Raw genomic sequence first — 23,504 nt, 5'->3', positions numbered from 1 at the left:
TGAATCCTCCTCCCCGTGCAGATGTTAACACAGCCCTCACCCTCTCCACACAGCCACCCCATCCGCCAGCACCCTTGCTTTCTTCACCGGCCTGCTCGCTCACTAAGCTCCACTAGAGGCCCAATGTGGGAGAGATGAGTGGAGCTGCTCAAGGCAGGAAGCCTGCTCCCCACTCAGCGGCCTAGGCTCAGACACCAGAGCCGGGGAGCTCCGGCAGTGCCCCACCTGCCGTCTGCGTCCCTGATGTGCTGCATGGTGAAAACGTGCAAACACCGGCCAAGCCACGCCTCTGTGAGAACAGCTGTGTTACTGGCACCCCCCCAGCACCCAACCAGGAACCAACTGCCTGTGTCCAGCGTGGTGGCTGGCCGGCCTCGCCCCACCCTCACGCTCTGGTCTTCTGCTCCACCTGCAGGGACGCGAGACGTCTAGCTATGGTCACTGTGCACTTGTGTGTCGAGTGCCTCCCTGTTCAGGCTGTGAGCCCCATGACGAAAGGGCGCACCCTGGGTCTCACATGTGCCCGACTCCCCAGAGCATGAAACATCTTGTTTCTGATGTGTCAACTGTCCCTGGACATAAAGCCTCCTACTCTGTTCAGTGTGTGATATGAAGAGTCACAGAGCTTTGACAACAGTAAGTGGAGAAACGGAAAGTCCAGAAACAGCGGGGGTGAAGGCAGGGGCCTCACACAGTGGAATGCCAGTGCTACAATGCCTGTTTAATTGAGACCTTGTAATAAAAGTTTAAATACATAAAATGTTTTTTTTTTTCTTTATCAAAAGGCCATCCCCCGCGTTCCTGGCCCACTGCCGTGGAGGAGGGGCGGCAGGGTCTGGCTACCTCCGGGGGTGAAGACAGAGCAGGTCCAACTCTGGCTGCCGTCATCACCCTTGGAAAATGCTCTGTGAGCGAGTCTGGCCTCAGGGAGGGAGCCCCACATGCCGCCGTCTGCAGGGGCAGGAGCCCCCAGGCATCCCAGCGCTCAGAAGACGAGGAAGAGCAGGGCCTCATGCCGGGGCAGCACGACGTTCTCCACCGTGCGGTCCATGGCGCGCACCTGCTCAGGGGAGGCGGTCAGGAAGGCCAGCGGCCCGATGCGCTGCTCCACACACGAGTGGCACAGGTACCCACCCTTGTTCTCCTTCCTGTTGCTCTGCAGGGGGGGATAAGGAAAGGAGGGGAGGGGGACAGCTGGAGGACAAGCGTTTTCCACCAATAAGTGTGACCCCCTCTCCATCAGACTCTGATGCTTTCAGACTGTGTGGCCCTGAGGTCACATCTCCTCCAGCAAAGCATCCAGCGTGCACTCTGCTTTATCAAGTTCCCAGGGCATATTAAGGCACGAGATGAAAAAGCCAGGAAAAAGCTAGCCGGGCCCCCAGGAAACAGTCCTCACCTGAGTGTCTGCACCAGCCTGCCTCCCAGACTGCCACCTGGCTTGGCCCCACGGGGTCCAGTGTCTGTGACGCTGAGGTCCACAGCGCACCTCCAGACCTCCTCATGGAAGGATTAGACAAGCTTCCCCTTCACCTCCCTCACCCACGGCCCAGACAGGCTCACAGCTGCCTGGCGATAAAGCTCGGATGACTGAGCTAAACGCTGAGAAGGGCAGAGGCAGCGGCCAAGACACATACGTAGGTGATGGGCAGCTTGCGCATGGTGAGCACGGCGTCCACAGGGATGGCGTTGCTGCACTGGCCCACACAGCAGCGCACCACGCCTGTCTTCAGCACGTTACTCGTCAGCTCCGCCTGCAAGAAGTATTCCTGGGAAGGAGAGAGCAAGGGTGTCACTGCAGTGCCCCTGCAATTTTCCACCTGGACGTCCAACACTCTAGGCCATCATATGAGTCCCAAGATAAGAAAAGCACGGACCACAGCAGCTTCCCTTGTTTCTCTGCCTTTTCCCTGTGCGTAACACCAACTCCGAAAGAACATGCACGGCGGGACCCAGTCCAGCTGCATTCTTACTAAAAGGACTGGTTTAAAAAAAAGGTTTAATGGACAAACATGTGACACTATTGGCTATAATATTTTAGGACTCCTTCTGGATTTTATCTGAGGCTGACCTGCCTCTGCGACATTAAACATGATCTGCATGTTCTCTTCACAGCCCAGTGAGCTTCAAACACCTGTGCATGCCCACTTCCCCAAGCCCCTGGCTGTTCCCGTGCGCGAGCTCTGAGCCTCTGCTGCTCTACCTGCAAAAGGCACGGACCCAGCACCCAGGTCAGCTGGCTGCTGGAGGAAGACGCACAATAGCGTGTGCCAGGCGCGCGTCGTCTGCACACAGTGGACACCGTGTCAAATGCCAGAGCCCTCCCAGATGGGAGACGCCCCGAGAACAGGCACCAGGGTGTGGTGTGCTGCCACCGCAGAGGAGGGCAACCAGGGCTGGCGTACCAGAAAGACCTCCAATGCTTGCCGACAAAGCAAGGATGATTTCATAGGTTTTTCTGAATTACAACTAGCTATTTATCCAATTCCCCCCCCGCCCCAAATCCAGGTCTACAGTTCTGATTTATGTAGTTTTTCTGTCTTTCAGGGTCTGCCTACCTGCTACAGGAAAGAAAAGAAAATCTACAAATGCTCATGTTCCTGCCAGTGTGTACGAACAACTAACTGCTGACCAGGGTGGACTTCACCACGTCTGAAACAGGATGCTCCCAGATGGAGTCATAAGCCACAACAGAGAAAAAGCAGAAGTCCTTCCCTCATGCAAGGTCCTTCAGACTAAGAATCATCTGGTTATACAAACGGGCTGTGCTAGCCCCTGGACCAACAGATGTCTCCTAACCAGCCTTAGTGAGAAGGAAGTACTTCTCCAGAGTCTGTGTTCTTTTCTCCTTGGAGAAAGCTCTCCCCCCATAAAATGTGTGCATGAGCAACTGACATGCTTCCAGTTAGCTTTAAAAAGTCTGTTAGACTCTAACACAAAACTGTGGGACTCCAAGACATACAATTCCCATGATGAATATGGTAATACCTAGAAAAGTGATACATTCATTATCCTTTACCCCGAAACTTTGACTGTAGAATTGTATCCCCAAGATGCATTAGCTAAAACAGAAAATGACTTGTGCCTAAGATCATGCCTGGTGGCAAAAGTATTAAAAGCGAAAGACTGGAGAAAATCCAATATCCATGGGTGGGAACTATATAAATCATGTCAGATGGATGCAGTGAATGCTACTTAGCTGTAAAAAGGAGGAGAAAAAGCTTTAGAAACTGATAAAAAGTGAGGTATAGAATATTACAGAATGCTACCTTTCATGGAAAATAGAAAAATACATCTATACATATTTGTCAATATCTGCAAAAGAAAATATCAAAAACTAATTTTTAAAAACTAGCTATCATGATGGAAGGAGAGAGAGTCCACAGGAGATAGGGAGGGAACAAGACTTCTCAAAGGACACCGTTACAAAGTTCTGATTACAGAAACGTAAGTTTTATACATTCAAAAAAGATAATGAAAAAGGACAGCAATCCTTGTAGGGGCTGCAGATAAACAAATACGTCTACCTGCACTTAAACTGGTGATCAAGTCACACAGAGGGGAAAAGACTCATTTCAAGCATGGTACTTCAAAACACTGTACTCTGACTACACATCTTCAGCAGAATATTGAGAGACAGAGCTGTTGGGAAATCTTTAATTCCACACAGTATTCTGTCAACAGTAATATTGGTACTACTTGAAAAATTTTACACCCAGAATAATATAAATAAGCAATTAATAAATACGGTTCTGAACCAAGATTTTCAGTATAAGAGAAAAGATTCAAATGTAAAAGAAAGTAAACTGTGTAATGTGTAAAGAAGTAAAAATCCTTAAGGACTGAGCTGGAGAACCACAAGTGACGAGGGTTCCAAGTGCAATTGGCCACCAGCTCCCAACGGTGCAGTCAGAGGGCAGCCCACCTCCTGCTCGTTGCACCTGTGTGTCTATTTTATGTATCTGTGTTGCATTTAACAAGAAGCTTAAATTAAAAACTGGGGTGAAATGATCAGTGTCAAAAATATGGACTTCCTAGCTCTGTCTGCTAAAGAGGTGAATAGTCTGAGCATCACTAAGAGGCAGAGAATCTGAAACCGCTGCCTCTTGATGGGATACAGCAAAGAAAGAAGCCTGCTGCCCCCGCACCGTAGAGGGTTCCTGCCAGAACAGTTAGACCCCAGCCCAGTCACCCCCCTCAGGTGACTTCCCGTGATGGCGACCCAGGGCAGGCGACCGCAGAGCAAACAGAAAAGAGGGGACGCTCCGGGGAACAATTGATGCAGTTTCCACAGACAGTCAGAAGTGTCAGGGATGAGGGAGGGGTGCTGGGCTGCTCTAAATAAAGAAGTTTAACAGATCTAATAACCAAATGTCTATCTGGGTCCTGATCTGAACAAATCAACCGCAAAAAGACATTTCTGAGATAATCATAAAGGTATGATTATGGATCGAGTGGTAGAGGCCATGTGGAATCACCATAAATTTTGAGACAATAACAGGGGCTGTGGATATGAAAGAAAAGTCCCCGGTGTTTCAGAGACATGGACTCCAAACATACACAGACATAGGACTGCAATATATCATTGTCTCAACATTAAAATGTCTCAGATTTCCTCATGTAACCCATGTTGTGAAATGGTATCACTACTCTACAAGCCATCTGTTATCAATTGCCAATGTGATAATTTGCTTCTGTTACAGATCTAACCACTACCGTAACGCAGGTTCTACAAGAAAACCACGCTGCAGGTTCTAAGAATACATAAGATCAAAGTTCATGCAGAAACTCACACAACAGGTAGTTTATTTGTACATAAAATTTACTCTCTTATTTCACTCTCTGGGGTACTGGTTTAGACTAAGAAAAGCCAGGCTTATCTATAAATCAGGAGTCAGCAAACAACGGTCTGTGCTTACCCCAGCCAAAGTCAAAATGTTCTCCAGAGATCTGGTCATGATGAGCCGCTTTTTGGCACGAGTTACTGCTACATACAGTAAATTCCACTCATCCTCAGAAAATGACTCTAAAGAAAGAAAAGGGAAAAAAATATATCAACACACAAGCCTGCTTACAAAAATTTATGTTTTCATCGAAACATTTACTACTCCCCACCTACCCCGCAAAAATCCATAAAGATCTGCTGGCTTCATAAATGAAGCTTTCCTACAAACACCAACTCCAGAAACAAACAAAACCTTACAAGATAAGGGACACAGGACCTTGAGTGCTTGTTTGTGCTGCCTCTGGCAAGTCCTGGGGGCTTGTTCACTGGTCACCCAGCGCCTGGTGCATGGTCAGCAGTGACGTGCCTGGAGCATCGTCATGGCAACCAGGAGGCTGGCAGAAATCAGGCTGATGGAGGTGAAGTCCCTGGACAGACAGGCCTCAGCCACAGCCACACAAGGGTCCCGGGGCACCTGCGCCTCCTGCCTCGGGGGCTATGCTCTTCCCTCCAAACACCGTCCCTCTCCCTCAGCCAGTCTGGATGGGCTCGCGCGATCTCCGCCCTGTCAGTGCCTGCACACGGGAGCCCTCCACAACGGGTGGGGGTCTGGGAACACATGAGGAGCTGTGCCATCCCCCCTAGAAGGGTGGGCACAGGATGAGGCCAAACACCACAACACTGAACTTTGGAGCAGAGAAGAGTTTAATGCAGGGCCCTGCAAAGAGTTGGATGGCTTGTGCCCTAAAACAGCCCAAACTCCTCGAGAGCTCTCAGCAAAGCCCTTTTCTAGGGCAGGGGAGGGAGGGATGAGTGAGCTGTTGCCAACATTTTGGTGGCAGAGCCTGTGTTCCTGAGGTCAGGTCACGGTCAGGGAACGATGCTCCTGTAAACCTCCACCAAGTGAATATTATGCTCTGTTCTGATAAGAAAGGACACGGTCCCCAGGCACAGCCGTCACCCTCTGAGGTCCGGTCCTGGCTGAGGGGAGGCAGATCTCAGCTGGCGGCTCCCTCAGGGCCAGGCCTCCAGACCCTGTGTGTCTGTCATCACTGAGGGAACCGGGCACCCAGGCCCTAACGGCCCTCAGGCCCTGCAGGCTGCTGGTACGGTGGGGGCAGGCCCCACAGACTGTGACACATGCAGACGGCTGCTGCCGTGAGGTCTCAGAGGCGGGGATCAGCGACCGGGTCACCACTTCAAGGCGTGGGCTCAGCCAGGGTGCAGTCCTGGTGAAGGCTCTGGAGCCCTGCAGGACAAGGCCCCCAGCCTGTTCCCTGGGCCCCCGGCTCCCGTGCTGGTCCAGGGCTGGGTGAGCTGAAGGGCCCCAGGGAGAAAGCGAGGCTCCGCCTCTCACCTCACTCTCCTAATGGCCACCACTCCGCTGACAGCTGGCTGAACGGACCGCTTAAAGTCGCTCCCTGACCGCCGGCTGTCTGTGGGAGGGGACCCTGTGGCACCAGCCAGTGAGAGCGCAGGACTGCTAAGAGTGCGGCAGTAGCCGTAAGGCACAGCGCCAATCTGGTAGGGGCTGCATGAGGCCACACTCTACCGCATTAAATAAACTTCACTTCTTCAAGACAGAGCAGCTGGTGTCACTATGGCCCCTGTGTCTCCCTGCTCCAAGGCAACGTATGCTCAACACTATGTCTTCCTCTTGTTTTAGGAATATATTTGTCAGAGGTTAAGGAATTTTTAGTATTTCTATTTCAGGCTTGCCCATGCAGGCTATGACCCAAATTTTGACCCATGACTAAGAGAGATTTTGTCTGTTTATAGGAAGACTTCAAATGGTTTCATTCTAAGACTTAAACCCCAAACCAACAGCACTGATGCTTAGAGTTTAACAGGTAGCCTCAAGTATAAACTGATACAAAAGAAGACAAATGATAGTGTACACTGATGCCTTTTAAGATTCTCAGGCCTCTTTAATTAAAAAAAAAAAAATTACAGAAAAATACATCCTGATGGGTAGGTAAACTATGATTTAGAGCTTCTGTCTGATGGGGAAAAATCAAGACACGATAAACCCACCTGCCCTTGGAGAAGCCTGACAGAGGTAGGCCCTGGAAGCTCAGTTTTTCTAAAAACCACAGTCTAGGAATAATACATTTAGGACCAGGAGGACCTTTCTGTTCTAGGAGGATCCTTCCAAGAGGCCACACCATCCCAGAAAAAGCAAGGCAGCCCCACAAGGAAGACTCTGTCTGCTCACCGACTCTGAAGTGGGGCAGCTGCGCGAGGTTGTGCCTGGCACAGGGCACTTTCACAAAATCGTCCAGGACGTGCACGGTGTCAAACTCCAGGCCCTTGGCCTTGTGCACGGTGCCCAAGATGTACTCTGCAGCAGAAACACAGCCAACCGTCAGCCAGGGCAGGCAGGGGGAGAGAGGGGAGGGGAGAAGGTGTAGGCTGCCCTAACTGCGTTTTCTCACCCGGGTGTAGCTCTGCAGAAGAGGGAACCTCAGTTTGGAAACAAAAAAAAAGGGAGGGAGGGAGACAATAAACAGATGAGGGGAATGAGAAACCCACTGCAGGGGCTGAGGACACGGCAGAGTCCGGTCCAGAGCTCACGGCTACCACCTGCCACCCACTTCCTGCACACGAGGGGACAGAGGCCCTGGGGAGGGCAGGGGCTTGCCACAGTGGCAGAGCTGGGGCTCAGGGGCCCCTTTTTCCAGCTGGGGTTAGAGCAGAAAGAGAGGGGGGCGGGAGGAAGGCAGCCCGGCTCCCCTCGGCTGGTGCGGCCGCCCTGGTCATGTGAAGTCCACGCCGGCAAGAGGCCCAGAGGCCACCCCCGCCCCACGTCCTCACCTGCGAAGTCCAAGTCCTCTATGTGGCACCGCTCTATCCTCGCCACCAGCTCTGGAAGGCGGATGTTGTACTTCTCCACGACCGCGATCTTGGCTTCCAGCTCCTTGTCCTCAGCCGCGGTCACGTACCGCTTGAAGCCGCTGAAGCCCTCTTTGCGCGCCCACCTCCTGATGAACTTGTCCTTAATGACGAGGTTTCCTAGAGGGAACATGAGTGCGGGTCAGGGGGAACCATATCACCGATATGAGACGCAGCTGCACCCATATCGGTGGTGGCAGTTCCGCATTCTTAACGGACCACGAGACAAATGAATGGTCTCAGAGCTGGAGACCTGGGTCCTGATGGCACCAGAGCCTGCCCTGGGCGGCGCGGTGAGTCAGTACAGTGACCCGTGCATCAAGTTTGGGGTCAAGAGCCCTGCCCTTGAGATCCCTGCTCGTTGGGGATTTGAAACAATGCAGTAATGAAAAAGCAAGCGTGCTATGGAAGTGTTAGAAACGATCGCACAGGGCCCAGGTATAAGTCACCACGTGTAAGGTCCTCAGGCAGACGGAACAGAAAGAGAGTGAAGACGATGGCCGCGGGGCCAGTGTGTGAGAGAGAGATCTAAACTCCCGAGAACAGGGCCTGGAAAGAGCTGTCATCGCCTCCGAGAACAGGCAGCCTCAGGCACCACGCCACCGCCAGAAGCAGCACATCGGCTCCTCCAGGGCAGACATCAAGCAACTCAGCACACCTCCCACCAGGGTGCCTGTGCCTGCCCCACATGGCCAGGCAGTACTCACGTTTCTTCCGTTCTTCCTCTGGCTGGAGAAGTGTCCAAATATCAATGATTCTGTCCAATCCAAACGATTTAATCCCCTGAAAAAGTTTGCTGGTGAAACTTTGGGCTTCTTTTCGTCTTTTTGTTTTTGTTACTGTTGTTAACAAGACAAAGTAGAGAGGATGTACAGGTGGGATTTTGAAATGAGCTGGCTTCTTGGAACCAACTCTTAAACTGCACCCAGAGCATAAATGCGGCGAGCTTCTGTGTGTGCACACAGGCAAGAAGGGCATGCACTTTTTTTTAGAGAGCAGGGGAAAAGGTCCGCGGTCCTTGCTGGGCCTTAGTTTACAGGACTCGCTGGAGCAGAACAGCCAGGGGGGAGTGTCTCCCAGCGCAGACCCAGGACAGTCACCCCAACTGCTGTGTGCAGGATGAGTCTGAGCGTGTGGGGCACTTTCATTGGCTGTATGTGTGGGTGAGGTTTCCAAGTAAGAGTGGAGGACAGACATACACTCCTACCCCGATCAAGTGAATCCGGGCAGGCACCTCTCCCTCTGTGACCCGGACGGCCTCGTCAAACACGTTGGCGTTGGTGCGGGACAGAAGAGCCACCTGCCCCTTCGAGTCACCCCGGATGCCACCTTGAGGGAGAGAGCACAAACTCTGGGCAGATCCAGGCAACAAGGGAAGCTCATCTGTGTAACAAACACAAGGAACTGCAGTCTTACTCTGATGGTTGCCTCCAACCAATGTCTTCTTTCTCACTCGCTTGCAGACATCCAAGATGGTAGCTCCCACGTAGGCTATCTCCACACCAAACCGGAAACTCTGGGAGAACAGAACAAATGGTGTTAGCAGCCGCTAAAGAATGAGAGCACACTGCCGCCACGACCGAGGCCTGGCCTCTGCAAGCCCTGCAGCACGCACTTTCCTGACTCGTCCAACCTAGAGAGGGTCCTTGGAAACTCCCTCCTGCACAGCCACTCACATGGAACAGCAGCCTCAGTGGCAGACATCACTATTCTATGCTTTCAAAACAGCGTTTCCCATCTTGAAACCTGAGACTGACCTTTGTCTTTATCTCTTGCCCCTGAATCCAAACTCTGACAATCTTTTCACCACATTTTCTATACTCTCTTATCGCTGCTCCCAGCATAGCTCAGAAACCCCCGCCTCATGTCTCACCTGCTTGGCCTCCAACCCTCCTCTCCTGCCCCTTCTCTCAGCCAGATGAATCCTCTGCCACACACTTTCATAAAGCCCTGTGCTTCGCTGCAAACAGGAAGAGCAACCCACGAAGAAAGAGGTAGGGTGTGGACTCTCAGGACCCTCTCAGCCCCTTTGTTCCCTGAGACCAGCAGCAGATTTTCCTTTTAAGCAAATCCCTCATTCTTTCCAAACACCATCTGAAGAAAGAACATAAATTACATGAATTATACACAGAAGATCAAGGGGGGAGGGTGCAACTCCCTGCCCCGTGAGGCTCCTTCAACACCCATGTAGAGCCACTGCCCCACCGAGGAAGGCACAGATGAGATGAAAGTGGACATCACAACACACAGCATCACCCACAGCTACTCTCACTGTACCGAGCACAAGGTTTCTCGGGAAAAAATAAATAAAACCACTGCTCTACTTAACAAGCCGTGAGAAAGATCACCAAGTCCTGAGCATTTCCTGCCCCCTCCCCGTCCCCGCCCACTGCATGTGGCAAAATAATTTCCTACCCTTCGAAGCAGCGCCCAACGCACTAATTCCTTGACCTCTGCAGCTGGAAAGTCAGTGCTTTTGCCCAAACTCATGGTGTTTACTGCCTTTTCCCACCCATTTATAATTTGAGGTAAAGAAGTACTACATATTTGGGTGGCCAGCAAGAACACAGTCGAAAGAGAGTGAGATTTTTAATAAGTAGAACTTTGCTGCTACAGAAATATTCTAAGTGGTGCTCTTCAGAGTTGATCAGTCGTTTCTGACTCTTTGCAACCCCATGGAATGCATACACCAGGCTTCCCTGTCCTTCACCGTCTCCTGGAGTTTGCTCAAACTCATGTCCATTGAGTCAGTGAGGCCTTCTAACCATCTCGTCCTCTGTCGTCCCCTTCTCCTCCAATCTTCAATCTTTCTCTGCATCAGGGTCTTTTCCAATGTGTCAGTTCTTTGCATCAGGTGGCCAAAGTATTGGAGTTTCAGCTTCAGCATCAGTCTTTCCAATGAATATTCAGGACTGATTTCCTTTAGGATGGACTGGTTTGATCTCCTTGCAGTCCAAGGGTCTCTCAAGAGTTATCTCGAACAACACAGTTCAAAAGCATCAATTTTTCAGCGTTCAGCTTTCTTTATAGTTCAGCTCTCACATACATACATGACTACTGGAAAAACCATAGCTTTGACTAGGCGGACCTTTGCCAGCAAAGTAATGTTTCTGCTTTTTAACATGCTATCTAGGTTGGTCATAGCTTTTCTTCCAAGGATCAAGTGTCTTTTAATTTCATGGTCGCAGTCACCATTTGCAATGATTCTAAAGCCCAAGAAAATAAAGTCTGTCACTGTTTCCATTGTTTCCCCATCTATTTGCCATGAAGTGATGGGATCGGATGCCATGATCTTTGTTTTATGAATGCTGAGTTTTAAGCCAGCTTTTTCACTCTCCTATTTCATTTTCATCAAGGGACTCTTTAGTTCTTCGCTTTCTGCCATAGGGTGATGTCATCTGCATATCTGAGGTTACTGATATTTCTTCCAGCAATCTTAGCCTGTGTTTCATCCAGCCCAGCATTTTTCGTAATGTACTCAGCATGTAAGTTAAATAAGCAGGGTGACAATATACAGCCTTGATGTACTCCTTTCCTGATTTGGAACCAGTCTGTTGTTCCATGTCTGGTTCTAACTGTTGCTTCTTGACTTGCATAGAGGTTTCACAGGAGGCAGGTAAAGTGGTCTGATATTCCCACTGCTTTACGAATTTTCCACACAAATTTATTGTGATTCACACAGTCAAAGGCTTTAGCATAGTCAATGACGCAGAAGCAGATGTTTTTCTGTAATTCTCTTGCTTTTTCTATGATCCAACAATCATAGGATGTTGGCAATTTGATCTTTGGTTCCTCTGCCTTTTCTAAATCCAGCTTGAGCATCTGGAAGTTCTTGGTTCATGTACTGTTGAAGCCTAGCTAGGAGAATTTTGAGCATTATTTTGCTAATGTGTGAAATGAATGCAATTGTGAAATGAATGCAACATTCTTTGGCATTGCTTTTCTTTGGGATTGGAATGAAAGCTGACCTTTTCCAGTCCTGTGGCCACTGCTGAGTTTTCCAAATTTGCCAGCATATTGAGTGCAGCACTTTAGCAGCAGCATCTTTTAGGATTTGAAATAGCTCAGCTGGAATTCCATCACCTCCACTAGCTTTGTTTATAGTGATGCTTCCTAAGGCCCACTTGACTTTGCACTCCAGGATGTCTGGCTCTAGGTGAGTGATCACATCACCATGGTTACCTGGGTCATTAAGATCTTTCTTGTATAGTTCTGTATATTCTTGCTCTTAATCTCTTCTGCTTCTGTTAGGTCCATACCATTTCTGTCCTTTATTGTACTCATCTTTGTAAGAAATGTTCCCTCTTTATCACCAATTTTCTTGAAGAGATCTCTAGTCTTTCCCATTCCATTGTTTTCCTCTATTTCTTTGCATTGTTTACTTAGGCTTTCTTGTCCCTCCTTGCTATTCTTCAGAACTCTGCATTCAGATGGATCTATCTTTCCTTTTTTCCTTTGCCTTTTGCTTCTCTTCTTTTCTCAGCTACATGTAAGGCCTCCTCAGACAACCATTTTGCCTTTTTGCATTTCTTTTTCTTAGGGATCGTTTTGATCACCGCCTCCTGTACAATGCAATGAACCTCCATCCACAGTTCTTCAGGCACTCTATCAGATTCAGTCCCTTGAATCTATTTGTCACTTCCACTGTATAATCGTAAAGGATTTTATTTAGGTCATATCTGAAGGCTGCTGCCAAGTCACTTCAGTCATGTCTGACTCTGTGCGACCCCATAGACAGCCTCCTACCAGGCTCCTCTGTCCCTAGGATTCTCCAGGCAAGAACACTGGAGTGGGTTGCCATTTCCTTCTCCAATGCATGAAAGTAAAAAGTAAAAGTGAAGTCGCTCAGTCGTACTTGACTCGTAGCGACTCCATGGACTGCAGCCCACCAGGCTCCTCCATCCATGGGATTGTCCAGGCAAGAGTGCTGGAGTGGGCTGCCATTGCCTTCTCCACGTACCTGAATGGCCTAGTGGTTTTCCCTACTTTGTTTGAGTCTGAATTTTACAATAGGAGTGCCATGATCTGAGCACAGTCAGCTCCCGGTCTTATTTTTGCTGAGAGCGTCTCCATCTATATAGAGCTTCTCTTCTATAGAGAGCTTTTCCATCTTTGCCTGCAAATAACACAATGTGATTTTGGTATTGACCATCTGGTCAGGTCCATGTGTAGAGTTGTCTCTTGTGCTGTTGGAAGAGGGTGTTTGCTATGACTAGTGCACTCTCTTGGCAAAACTCTGTTCGCCTTTGTCCTGCTTCCTTTTGTACTCAAGGCAAACTTTCCGTTTACTCCATTATCTTTTGATTTCCTACCTTCGCATTGCAGTCCCCAAAGATGAGGCTTTCCTAAAAGCTCAGTTGGTACAGAATCTGCCTGCAATGCAGGTGATGTGGTTTGATTCCTGAGTCGGGAAGATCCGCTGGAGAAGAGATAGCCCACACCAGTATTCCCGGGCTTCCCTAGTGGCTTAGCTGGTAAAGAATCTGCCTGCAATGCAGGAGACCTGGATTAGATCCCTGGGTTGGGAAGATCCCCTGGAGAAGGGAAAGGCTACCCACTCCAGTATTCTGGCCTGAAGAACTCCATGGACTGTATATTCCATGGGATTGCAAAGAGTCGCACATGACTGAGTGACTTTTACTCACCCCTATGATAAAAAGGACATCTTTTTTTGGTGTGTTCTAGAAGGTCTTCATAGAACCGGTCAACTTTAGCTTCTTTGGCATTAGTGGCTGGAGCAGACTTGGATTACTATGAGACCAAATGGTTTGCCTTGGAAATGAACAGAGATCATTCTGTCATTTTTGAAACTGTACCCAAGCACTGCATTTCAGACTCTTGTTGACCAAGAGGGCTACTTCCTTTCTTCTAAGGGATTCTTGCCCACAGCAGTAGATATAGCGGTCATCCGAATTAAATTTGCCCATTCTGGTCCATTTTAGTTCACTGATTGCTAAAATGTCGATGTTTTCTCTTGCCGTCTCCTGTTTAACCACTTCCAATTCACCTTGATTCATTGACCTAACATTCCAGGTTCCTATGCAGTACTGTTCTTTACAGCATCGGAATTTACTTTCACCACCAGATACATCCAAAATTGGGAGTTGTTTCCACTTTGGCTCAGTTTCTTCAATCCTTCTGGAGCCATTTCTCTGCTCTTCTCCAGCAGCATATTGGGGACCGACTGATCTGGGGAGTTCATCTTTCGGTGTCATATCTTTTTACCCTTTCATACTGTGCGTGGGGTTCTCTACTCCACCATATTGATGTTTCCTATTCTAAGTGAGCCATCCCCAAATTATCAAGATCCACAAGTCCATGCTGATACAAACAAATAAATGAAAAAATAAACAGAAGAGAAGAAACAGTATCTCCTTCACAGAAGAATTCCAATCAATCTATGTGGATATTCCAACTCTTGTTCTTAAATGAGGGCTGCGAGCCATGACTTCCTTTCAGGGCACACAGTGTGGAAAGAGGAGACAGAGGTGAAGGTGGGAATCACCTGCCACACCCCAGCTCAGCCAGGCCACCAAGACAACATCATCAGTTGTAAATCACGTTGACGGTGTGGAACCAAATATCAGTGTAACCACCAGACAAACGCCATCAGAGGGGCATGTGACAAGACACCTAACTGGTGCCCTTCCAGGTCACCAGGACCAAGGCAAGCCGGGGAAACCACACAGCACAGTCAACAGGAGCCTAGAAGACTTGACAACTAAATGCAGCGGGGTCATCTGAACAAGAGTCTGGAATAGGAAAAGGACAAGAATTTGGTAAGAACCAGGGAATCTGAATAAACTGGACTATAGTTGATAATAATGTGCCCACACTGACACGTTAACTGTGGCAAACTCATCACCCGAACACTGGAGGACGCTGAGTGCGTGTGTAAGAACTGTCCGTACTGTCGTCTCGACTTTTTTCTAAATCTGAAACTAAAAACATCCATTATAAAAAATTCCTCTGTGCTGACGTCGTCCTAGATCCCTAGAGCAAACAATAAGAGAAAGCCTGGGGAGAGCGTCACAGACTGGGGCCTGGGGCTCCCCAGAGCAGAACTCACGGTGCAGATGACGTCCACGTGCCTCGGCACTGCGCACACCCCCTAACTGGGAGCTCCCTAAAAGCAGTGGTTCCCACGATTTCTGTCTCAGGACTTCCTCACGCTTCAGAAAACTAGTGAGGACCCAAGGAAGCTTGTATTTATGTGAGTTTTATCTATCTACAATTACCATGTTAGTAACTTTAGTTAATTTAAACATTAACAACAATAATCTCATTACATGATAACACAAAGGACACATTTTTCAAAAACTGTAGTCTCCCCTCCTCCTAAAAAATATTTTAGAGACAAGAGTGTCACTACTTTTACATTTCTGCAAATCTCTTTAGTTCCCAGCTTAAGAGAGGAGAGCCGATTCTTGGGGCTCTGTGGGTGTCCAGCCTGGTGTGACAGCTTCACACAGACGCGTGCTGAGTCTTTCTGGGTAATCAAGGCTCCAGGGGTTGCTGTGCTTGTGCTGGAAACTAGTTTTTCAAAATCTGGATTTCACTTGAAAGCCAGACTTTTTTTTGGCAATGAACATTTGTTAGCTGTTTCCCTTGAAGACATGGCTCATCGCATTCATTCCTGAGAAAGTGCCACATCCCCAAGTCCAAACAACCAGAGTTGGTCTATCAACTGTTCACTCAAGTACAAAAGGAAGCAGCAGCCGGTGGAGCTCACAACACAGTCACAGAAGTGCCCCAAGTGAGAGCGGCCGGCACACTGCAGGGGCAGAAGGGCGTCCCTCTCCTTCCCATTCCGCACACGGACTGCTGGAGAGACAGGCTCACGGTCTGCAGGACAGAAACTTTCTTCCCTCTGCTATCAGGGATGCTCTTAGTGAGCGCCTTGCATTGAAGAATACAGAGACCGCAAGGGCGGGCTGGCACTGAGGCCACGGCTCATTACTGGTTCTGCATCATCCCGGTGCAAATGTCACGGCGCAAAAGGCAAGTGACTATTTTGACAACCGTTCTGACTTTGCAGACCCCCGAGAACCACAGAGAGCCCCTACTTAGAGGCATGGATATGCTGCACACTGTGAGCTCAGGCAAAACCTTCCACGGGGCCCAGCACACAGGCAGCACTGGCCCACACAGACGTACGTGTGTGTGTGTGTGTGTGTGTGTGTGTGTGTGTACATGCATCTGGGGGCTGGGAAGCAAAGAAGAGTCTTACCTGTGTGAGATAGAAGACGTGTGTGTGAGGGACCGTGAACAGAGCATTGACGGCGCCACGGAAGGTATAGATCTGCTGGTGGGGGTCTCCCACGAAGATCTTCCCACAGGGCTGAGACAGAACGATGTTCATGATGGCTGCAATCCACAAGGGGCAGGTGAGCACTCTGACGCAAGGCCCACCCACACAGCAAAAAGAAACCAAATGGGAGACAGGAAAGGGCGAGAACACTTGCACACTGGATGGCGGGGTACCCTTCCCTGCAGGGTACATGCACTCAGTCCAGGGAAACAATTTTCATTCGTGTATTTATTTCTGGACATGCTGCGAGGCATGTGAGATCTCAGTTCCTGATCAGGGATTGAACCTGCGTCCCCTGCAGTGGAAGTGCAGTGTCCTAACCACGAACCATCCAGAAGTCCCCAAGAAACAAGCTTATAACAAACAGTTTCTAATCCTACGAATGCAGATTATTTTTACTCCTGAACATGCGACTGTGTCTAAGAAATCATAGAGGCAAATATAAAATGATGCAAATTATCCTCTTTAATATAACTTGGTGCTTAAAGATGACCTACCAAATCACATTATTTTCTATCAGCCACTAGAGGAAAAAAAACATTGTTCATTCTGAAGTGACTACCTTTTCCTTTCGTCATGAGTCTTTGTCCTAATAATGTGATGACCTAGGCTCAGCCAATATTTTAAGGATAACCCAAGCAAAATATTTAGAGGAAAATAAGTCTCCCTTGGGTGGAGGCGAGGGCAGAGACTGTTGAAATCTGGAATCAAAGAGGAAAGAATTTCAGAGTGACTAAGCATCAGATACTCTTTCTCCTACTACAGATAAGAACCACGGACTCACTGCACACACGTCCTCTGACATGCATGATGCAGTTTCTATGTGTTTGAGACTACTGATGTCCCGAATGCTTTATCACCTGGGGTGCAGTCCTGGGCCTCGTCCACAAAGATGGCATCAAAAGAGGCCAGCAGGGGCTTGCTGAGCTGCCAGAGTTTCAAGTAGCCTAGGAGAAGGGGCAGAAAGGTCAGAACATGGGGTGAGGTGGGTCCACATGGGGTCAGGGGTCCGGACAGGCCCATGCGTACCATCGTGCGTCATATGGTAAGCCTCCTCCTTGCACTCGCCCAACTTCCGCATGTTGTCCCAAAGCCGGCTCGCTTCGAGGACTCCATTCTAGAAAGCAAGTGACATGGTGACGCCGAGGTCAGGGCCCAGAAATAAGGGGTTCCCGTGTGCACACGGGTCAGAGAGAAGGCTCCAGCACACGGTGAGTGGCGGCCCCTCTCTGACCTCCCCCGGCTCCATGAGGGCCTCGTGACACCATCAGGCACCCAGGGCTGGACCACACCCAGCGGTAGAGCATCTCTCCGGGAGCACAGCATCCAATGAACCAGGAGAGGCTGGATGATTCCTCTAGATTCATGACCCATGGTGATTATAATTCATAAGGAGTGTGGCCAGGGACTTCCCTAGCAGTCTGGAGATGAGGGCTCTGTGCTTCCACTCCACGGGGCACACGCTAGATCCCCGGTCAGGGAACTAGGATCCCACACGCTAGATCCCCAGTCAGGGAACTAGGATCCCACATGCTGTGCAGTGGGACTGAGGGAAGAAAAGTGACCAATGACTGAAAAGAACTGATAAAAATTAGAAGAGAGACACTTCATCCCCAGATCCCAGGACCAGCGGACCCCATGAGGAGCTCTGATGGCCCTGGCGGGAGCCCTGTCGATGCAGCGCAGGCCAGGCTGAGGGCCCCGGGAGAGGGCCACACTGCACAGAAGACTGTGGGCAGCCTGCTGCCGCACCCGCCTGCGGCCTGCCCCTACCTCTGCCTCCCGCCAGCAGCTCTGAAGACACCAAAGGCTGGGGCGACCCGACCCCAGGCCACGCCCTCAACCTCCCAAGCCTTAACTCCAGGGAGACGGAGCCGCTCACCAGCTTCTCGCTCTGTTCCACCATGACTCGTTGCCCCTGGCTGTTCTTGCACCAGATGGGCACGTGGTCAATTGTCAGCTCCTCATCGGCAGAGGCGAAGAAGTTTTCCAGAGTCTTGCACACAAGTTTGGCCCTGATGAAGCCACCCTTCCCTTCAGTGAGGACGGAGTTGACCATGAAGGGGGTTAACTTGAAGAGATTCAGCTTCTTCTTCAACTGGTACCTGCAACGCACGTTCTGAGGGCACAGCGTCGGCCTTCCTGGCCACAAAGGACTTGTGTGCCCCCGGGCCTCCCCACCTTCTCTCCAAATGACACCACCAGGTTGCCGGCACTGGCTCCTCCAGGTGAGGAAACCAGCGAGGGGCTGAGTGAGGTCCTTGTAGGACCAGAAAGGGCTCCTCTAGGCTTTCTAGTATTCAGATCCAATAACCCAGGTGACAAAGGGGCTCACAGCAGACACCGCTGTTTCATGGTGTGGACCCAACTCCAGGAGGCCCCGGGAGGACCTTGAACCTCCCTACAGCCTTCTCATCCAACAGGGCGTGGCTCAGGGCCCTGGAGCCTGGGTCTAGTGCCCCTCAGCCCCATCCTCTCCCTTCCCACTTCCAAGTAGAACCTGAACTGAACTGATCAACCAGGCTGGTGGTACCTGGGACTTCAGACATTGTCATCTGACCTGTGCCTCAACTCCAGAGAAATGAGCATGCCTCCCTCAGTTGACAACGTATCCCTCTGGGGTAGAAGTATAAAGCACTAAATCTTTCCTGATGTTCCCTGCTTGTAAACAGAGATAAGGCACTACGTTTGCCCCCGTCACTGCAGTGCGCTGACTGCAACGTGAAAGCGGCACCGTGATGCTCACTTGCGCCCGATGTGACCGTAGGCCATGGAGTGGAAGGTCTTGCAGATGACGTTGCTGGGGAAGACGAGCTCTGCCTGCTTGGCAATGCTCTTGTTGAAGGTCACGTATAGAAACCTGCTCTGAGACCACTTCTCAGCATACTTGACCAGCGTGGAGGTCTTCCCAGTGCCTGGAGACGCCAAGAGAAAGGGAGGTCACCCTCTGACCAGGAAGAACTGCTCCAACTGTGCCCTAATCAGCATTTTCCTGTGCTCATCTCGCCACCAGCCTGGGACCTGACAGTGGCAAGCCCTCCTGCACAGATGAGAACCAGAAGCCACGCAGTGAAGGGAGCAGCAGAGCTGAGACAGAGCCACCCAGGCTGGGGTCCCAGCCCCAGCTGCCCTAGCGAGGGGCCCACTGACTTCCTTGAGCTTTGGTCTGCTCCTCAACCGTGTGCACGCAACACACAGGGAGAAAAAGCACTACGAGCAAAGGTCAGACAAAGAGTGACCAAGTACTTCAGGAGCCAGCTAGCACAAGTCGCTGACTGAGGCAAAACAGGGGACCACACCTCTGGGGATGCAGGTTAGAATCAGAAGGCAGAAGCCCTTCTAGGTTTCACTCTACAGAAAGCCAGGAACTCCTGACGTTGTCTGAACAAGACAGTCACACGACCTGCGGCCCCACAGCCATCGTGAACAGACATGATGACACGTAACAGGCTGGGTCAATCCCACAAACTGTGGACCATCTGCCCCCAGGAACTCCAGGGTGGATGCTCCCTGGAGTGGTAAGAAAACGCAATTATTCCTTGACAACTGCTTTCTAGATGATTTAATTGCAGAAGGGGAATAACAGGTGATGGCAAGATGCTCCAGCAGGTGGAGGGAAGGGGGAGGCAGCGACGAGAGGCCTTCAGGAGCGGCAGCCCCTTACCTGCAAATGCCATTATTTTCACCACCTGGAGAGGCTCCATCTTATGGCTTAGGATCAGCTGTTGTTCATGTGTCAGCTGGATGGTTGTTTTCTTTCTAACCATTTAGAAGAGAAATCAGGAAAAGAGCAAGGAATTGAAAAGATCAGGGATAGATACCAAAAACCAAATAGGAAAAACCAAATGGAATGAATAAAATTTAATGAGGAAAAAAAAAAGGAGAAGGGACTTTCCTGGCGGCGCAGTGGATAAGAATCCACCTGCCAAAGCAGGAGAGACAAGTTCACTCCCCGGTCCTGGCAGATCCCACATGCCACGGAGCACCTAAGCCTATGAGCCACAACTGTCAAGCCTGCGCTCTAGAGCCTGCAAGTCACAACTACTGAGTCTAAGTGCCTAGAGCCCGTGGTTCCACAAGAGAAGCCACCACAAGGAGAAGCCTGAACACTGTAGCTTAGGAGTAGATCCTGCTCACTGCAACTAGAGAAAAGCCTGTGCAGTGAAGACCCAACAGGGCCAAAAATTTAAAAAATAAAGTTATTTTTTAAAAAGAATGCTCTCTTCTTTAAGAGAAAAAGGAGAGGGTGGTCCTTTAGAGTGATAAAAACGTTCTAAAACTAGATTAGGATGTTAGCTGAACACTCAGTAAATCTACTGAAAATTACTGAATTTAACAATTAAAATGGTGATTTTTACGCAATGTAAACTATAACTCAATAAAGTGCTTAATACAAAACACTTTTTCTCCTTAAGCGTGACAGTCACGAATCAAAGGGGACAACACATCTGCAGACGGACGTACCCCGACCAGACTGATGGTTCCTCTTTGTCTCCTGAGGCCTGAGCACAGGAATTCTCCTGAAGATACAGGCAATAGAAAATGTTGTAGTGAATCCTAACAGGAAGAAAGGAGATTAGAGATTTTCATATTCAGTCACAATCTGTATATTAGTTTTCCTCAGACTCCTAACTGTTGCTAAAAAGAAAATATGTACCATTATTTTGCAAAAAAAAAAAAAGAGCAGCAAAGGGCTTAAATACACCAAGAGCTGAGGCGTCTTTAGCTGCACTGTTGCAGGTAAGCAGCAGTGCAGGTAAATATCCGGACAGCATGTTCTGGGAGAGACCTGGCTGCAGGGCCCAGAGGAGAGACTGGTGCCCCGGGACACTGCGTGACCGAACAGTGCCTCCTGTCCCCAGAGTGCGCTTGCTTGCTGGCACCGTCGCACTCTGGTCTCTCTGAGAACCTGGGGCGCGGTGGGCGGGGGGCTCGCCCGGGGCCCGTACCGGTTGCTGATGCTGACCCCCTTCTCCCGCATGGCATAGAGCAGCACGGCGAGGCAGTACAGGGTCTCGGTGGCGTCCGGCACGGTCACAGTGGAGCTGGGCCGCCGCAGGCAGAAGAGCAGCTGCTGGATGTCGCTGACGCTGCTGGACAGGAGCACGATGGCCGCCACCAAGGCCCACACGTTGATGCCCTGAGGAGGGAGGCGGAGGGGATGAGAGAGGAGACCCGAAACACAGTCGGTGAGAAGCACACGGGACGACAATGAGGAAAGTCAGGCTCAGGGTTCACGTGTCTCCTACAGACCTGCTGCAAGGAGGCCAACTTCCCAAATGACACTTGGGAAACAATGGGAACATCTCCTCTTGCCCTGGATTCCTTCCTTCTCATCACTTTTGGATCTGACTTCTCAGTTTCCGTTGACTGAATAATATTTATAAAGTCCCTAATATAAGACCCTGCACAGAGGTAATCCACACTCTCCCCACCCAGGTCAGTGTGAGCTCTCAGGTCCAGACACTCAAGTCCAATAAGCTTACTAATAAATGTGCCAAAAATGGCGGGTAAAAAGAAAACAGCAGTCTTTACAGAGAAATCAAGGCTGACAATTCAATGGCATGAAGATGTTAATTTACTATTGGCCTTCCCTGGTGGCTCAGTGGTAAGGAATCTACTTGCCAATGCAGGAGACAAGGGTCTGATCCCTGATCCAGAAAGATCCCACATGCCGCGGAGCAGCTAAGCCTGTGCGCCACAACTGCTGAGCCTCTGCTCTGGAGCCTGTGAGCAGCAACTATTTAAGCCCACTCGCCCGCGAGCCTGTGCGCTACAAGAGAAGCCCCCGCAATGTGAGGCCTGAACATCACAAGTGGAGAGGAGCCCCTGCTTGCTGCAACTAAAGAAAAGCCTGTGCAGAATGAAGTCCCAGCATAGCCTAAAAAATAAGTTTTTAAAAAGAAATGCTAATCTACTACTTACTTTACGATTATTTAATAACTTATTAATGGAACTTCCCTGGTGGTCCAGTGGCTAAGACTCAGCACTCCCAATGGCAAGGGCCCGGAGTTGGTCCCTGATCGGGGAATCAGATCCCATGACGCAGCTAAGAGTTCACATACCACAACTAAAGATCCCACATACTGCAGCTAAGACCCCGCGCAGCCAAATAAATTTAAAAAACCTTTTTAAGAAAGAAAAGATAGGTAGAATTTTTAAAAATATTTATTAAGTTTAATAAGTAGTAAATAAATTATTCAAAGTGTATGATTATGGACACAGTATGCTCCAGTTATCAATGTCTGAGAAAACGTTCACTAACATGGAAATATCAAAAATAGATACTACTATTCTTAACCCCTTGCAAGCCTCCCTGCTAAAAACACATCCATGAAAGGAAAGTTCTGCATATTTCTCACTACAATCGTCCTATGAAACAAACCTCACTCCACCATCGACAGCCACTTCTCGAAAGGCAGAGAAATGCACAGGGCTAGATTTCCAACCTTCCACTGGTTGCAGAATAAGGCTGGGGTTGCACGCGGTTTCCGAGAGAACATTTAAGAAGAACCCTTGATCTCGATGACAATTCCAGAAGATGGAGTCAGGACACTGAGGACTATTTCCAGCATCTCATTAACTCACCATGTGTCAGTACAAAGCCCGTCATTTTTCCGGGCTTCCCTTGTGGCTCAGCTGGTAAAGAATCCAACTGCAATGTGTGAGACCTGGGTTCAATCTGTGGGTTGCGAAGACGACCTGGAGAAGGGAAAGGCTACCCACTCCAATATTCTGGCCTGGAGAATTCCATGGACTGTATAATCCATGGGGTCGCAAAGAGTCAGGCGTGACTAAGCGACTTTCACTTTCAGAAAATCCAAGTTGTCACCAATACAATGGGATGTCTTGTAAAGAAACTCTTACAATCAGAGTGTTTGGAGGCTAGGAAACCATCCTCTGTTGAAACTGCTCAACAGAATAGAAAACTGGATGAAATGCTTTTTAAAACTCCTTCCAAATTAAAGAATCTGTGGCCATTTATTTCTCTATGGGACCAATGACAAAGATTAAGGCTTCAAACCAGAGACTTAAGGAAGATTTTAAAAATAAATCTAAAACAACCTTCAGCCACATCTGACCACCAAGACATTTTCTTCCCAAGAGGAAAGGCGCCACCTCCCCAGCCCTCCCCACAGCCTCTTCACGTACGGCAGGGGCAGCACAGAGGTCAGGGAGGTGTTGGCGCACGCAGGCCTCTGCCTCGGGGAGGAGGAGGTGATCCCTCAGACTCCACAATGCCTGTCCAGGGTCCACACTCGGGGAGCACTTCGTGGTGGCTGTGTAGCTGTTAAGACATTCACAGCAGTGTCCGTGGGAAAATGATCCGTTAAATGCTGATCTCTCAGAAAGAAA

The 23,504-nt window shown here is 49.6% G+C and overlaps 1 protein-coding gene across 5 annotated transcripts in view; it reads right to left on the bottom strand.

Annotated features, from left to right (window-relative positions):
* Positions 1–700: 700 nt before the first annotated feature.
* The window catches only part of FBH1 (F-box DNA helicase 1), a 46,126-nt gene continuing 23,322 nt past the window's right edge, over positions 701–23,504 (bottom strand). For 3 of the 5 annotated variants that reach the window (XM_069547150.1, XM_069547147.1, XM_069547149.1), the window contains exons 5-21: positions 23,301–23,436; positions 21,098–21,288; positions 20,613–20,705; positions 19,813–19,907; positions 18,895–19,063; positions 18,031–18,253; positions 17,178–17,265; positions 17,009–17,095; positions 16,068–16,204; positions 9,254–9,353; positions 9,045–9,166; positions 8,545–8,620; positions 7,760–7,957; positions 7,161–7,286; positions 4,920–5,026; positions 1,638–1,769; positions 701–1,156 (exon numbers count right to left, since the gene is read on the bottom strand). In XM_069547150.1, coding sequence (XP_069403251.1) covers positions 986–1,156; positions 1,638–1,769; positions 4,920–5,026; positions 7,161–7,286; positions 7,760–7,957; positions 8,545–8,620; positions 9,045–9,166; positions 9,254–9,353; positions 16,068–16,204; positions 17,009–17,095; positions 17,178–17,265; positions 18,031–18,253; positions 18,895–19,063; positions 19,813–19,907; positions 20,613–20,705; positions 21,098–21,288; positions 23,301–23,436 — 2,251 coding nt within the window. In that variant the 3' untranslated portion in view covers positions 701–985. The remainder of the gene's footprint in view (positions 1,157–1,637; positions 1,770–4,919; positions 5,027–7,160; positions 7,287–7,759; positions 7,958–8,544; positions 8,621–9,044; positions 9,167–9,253; positions 9,354–16,067; positions 16,205–17,008; positions 17,096–17,177; positions 17,266–18,030; positions 18,254–18,894; positions 19,064–19,812; positions 19,908–20,612; positions 20,706–21,097; positions 21,289–23,300; positions 23,437–23,504) is intronic. The other 2 variants (XM_069547148.1, XM_069547151.1) reach the window with 1 other exon arrangement.

Source organism: Ovis canadensis, chromosome 13, assembly GCF_042477335.2.
Source record: "Ovis canadensis isolate MfBH-ARS-UI-01 breed Bighorn chromosome 13, ARS-UI_OviCan_v2, whole genome shotgun sequence".
In the NCBI taxonomy this organism is placed as follows: domain Eukaryota; kingdom Metazoa; phylum Chordata; class Mammalia; order Artiodactyla; family Bovidae; genus Ovis; species Ovis canadensis.
The sequence above is the reverse complement of the archived record's forward strand: the minus strand, read 5'-3'. Positions and strand labels throughout refer to the sequence as shown.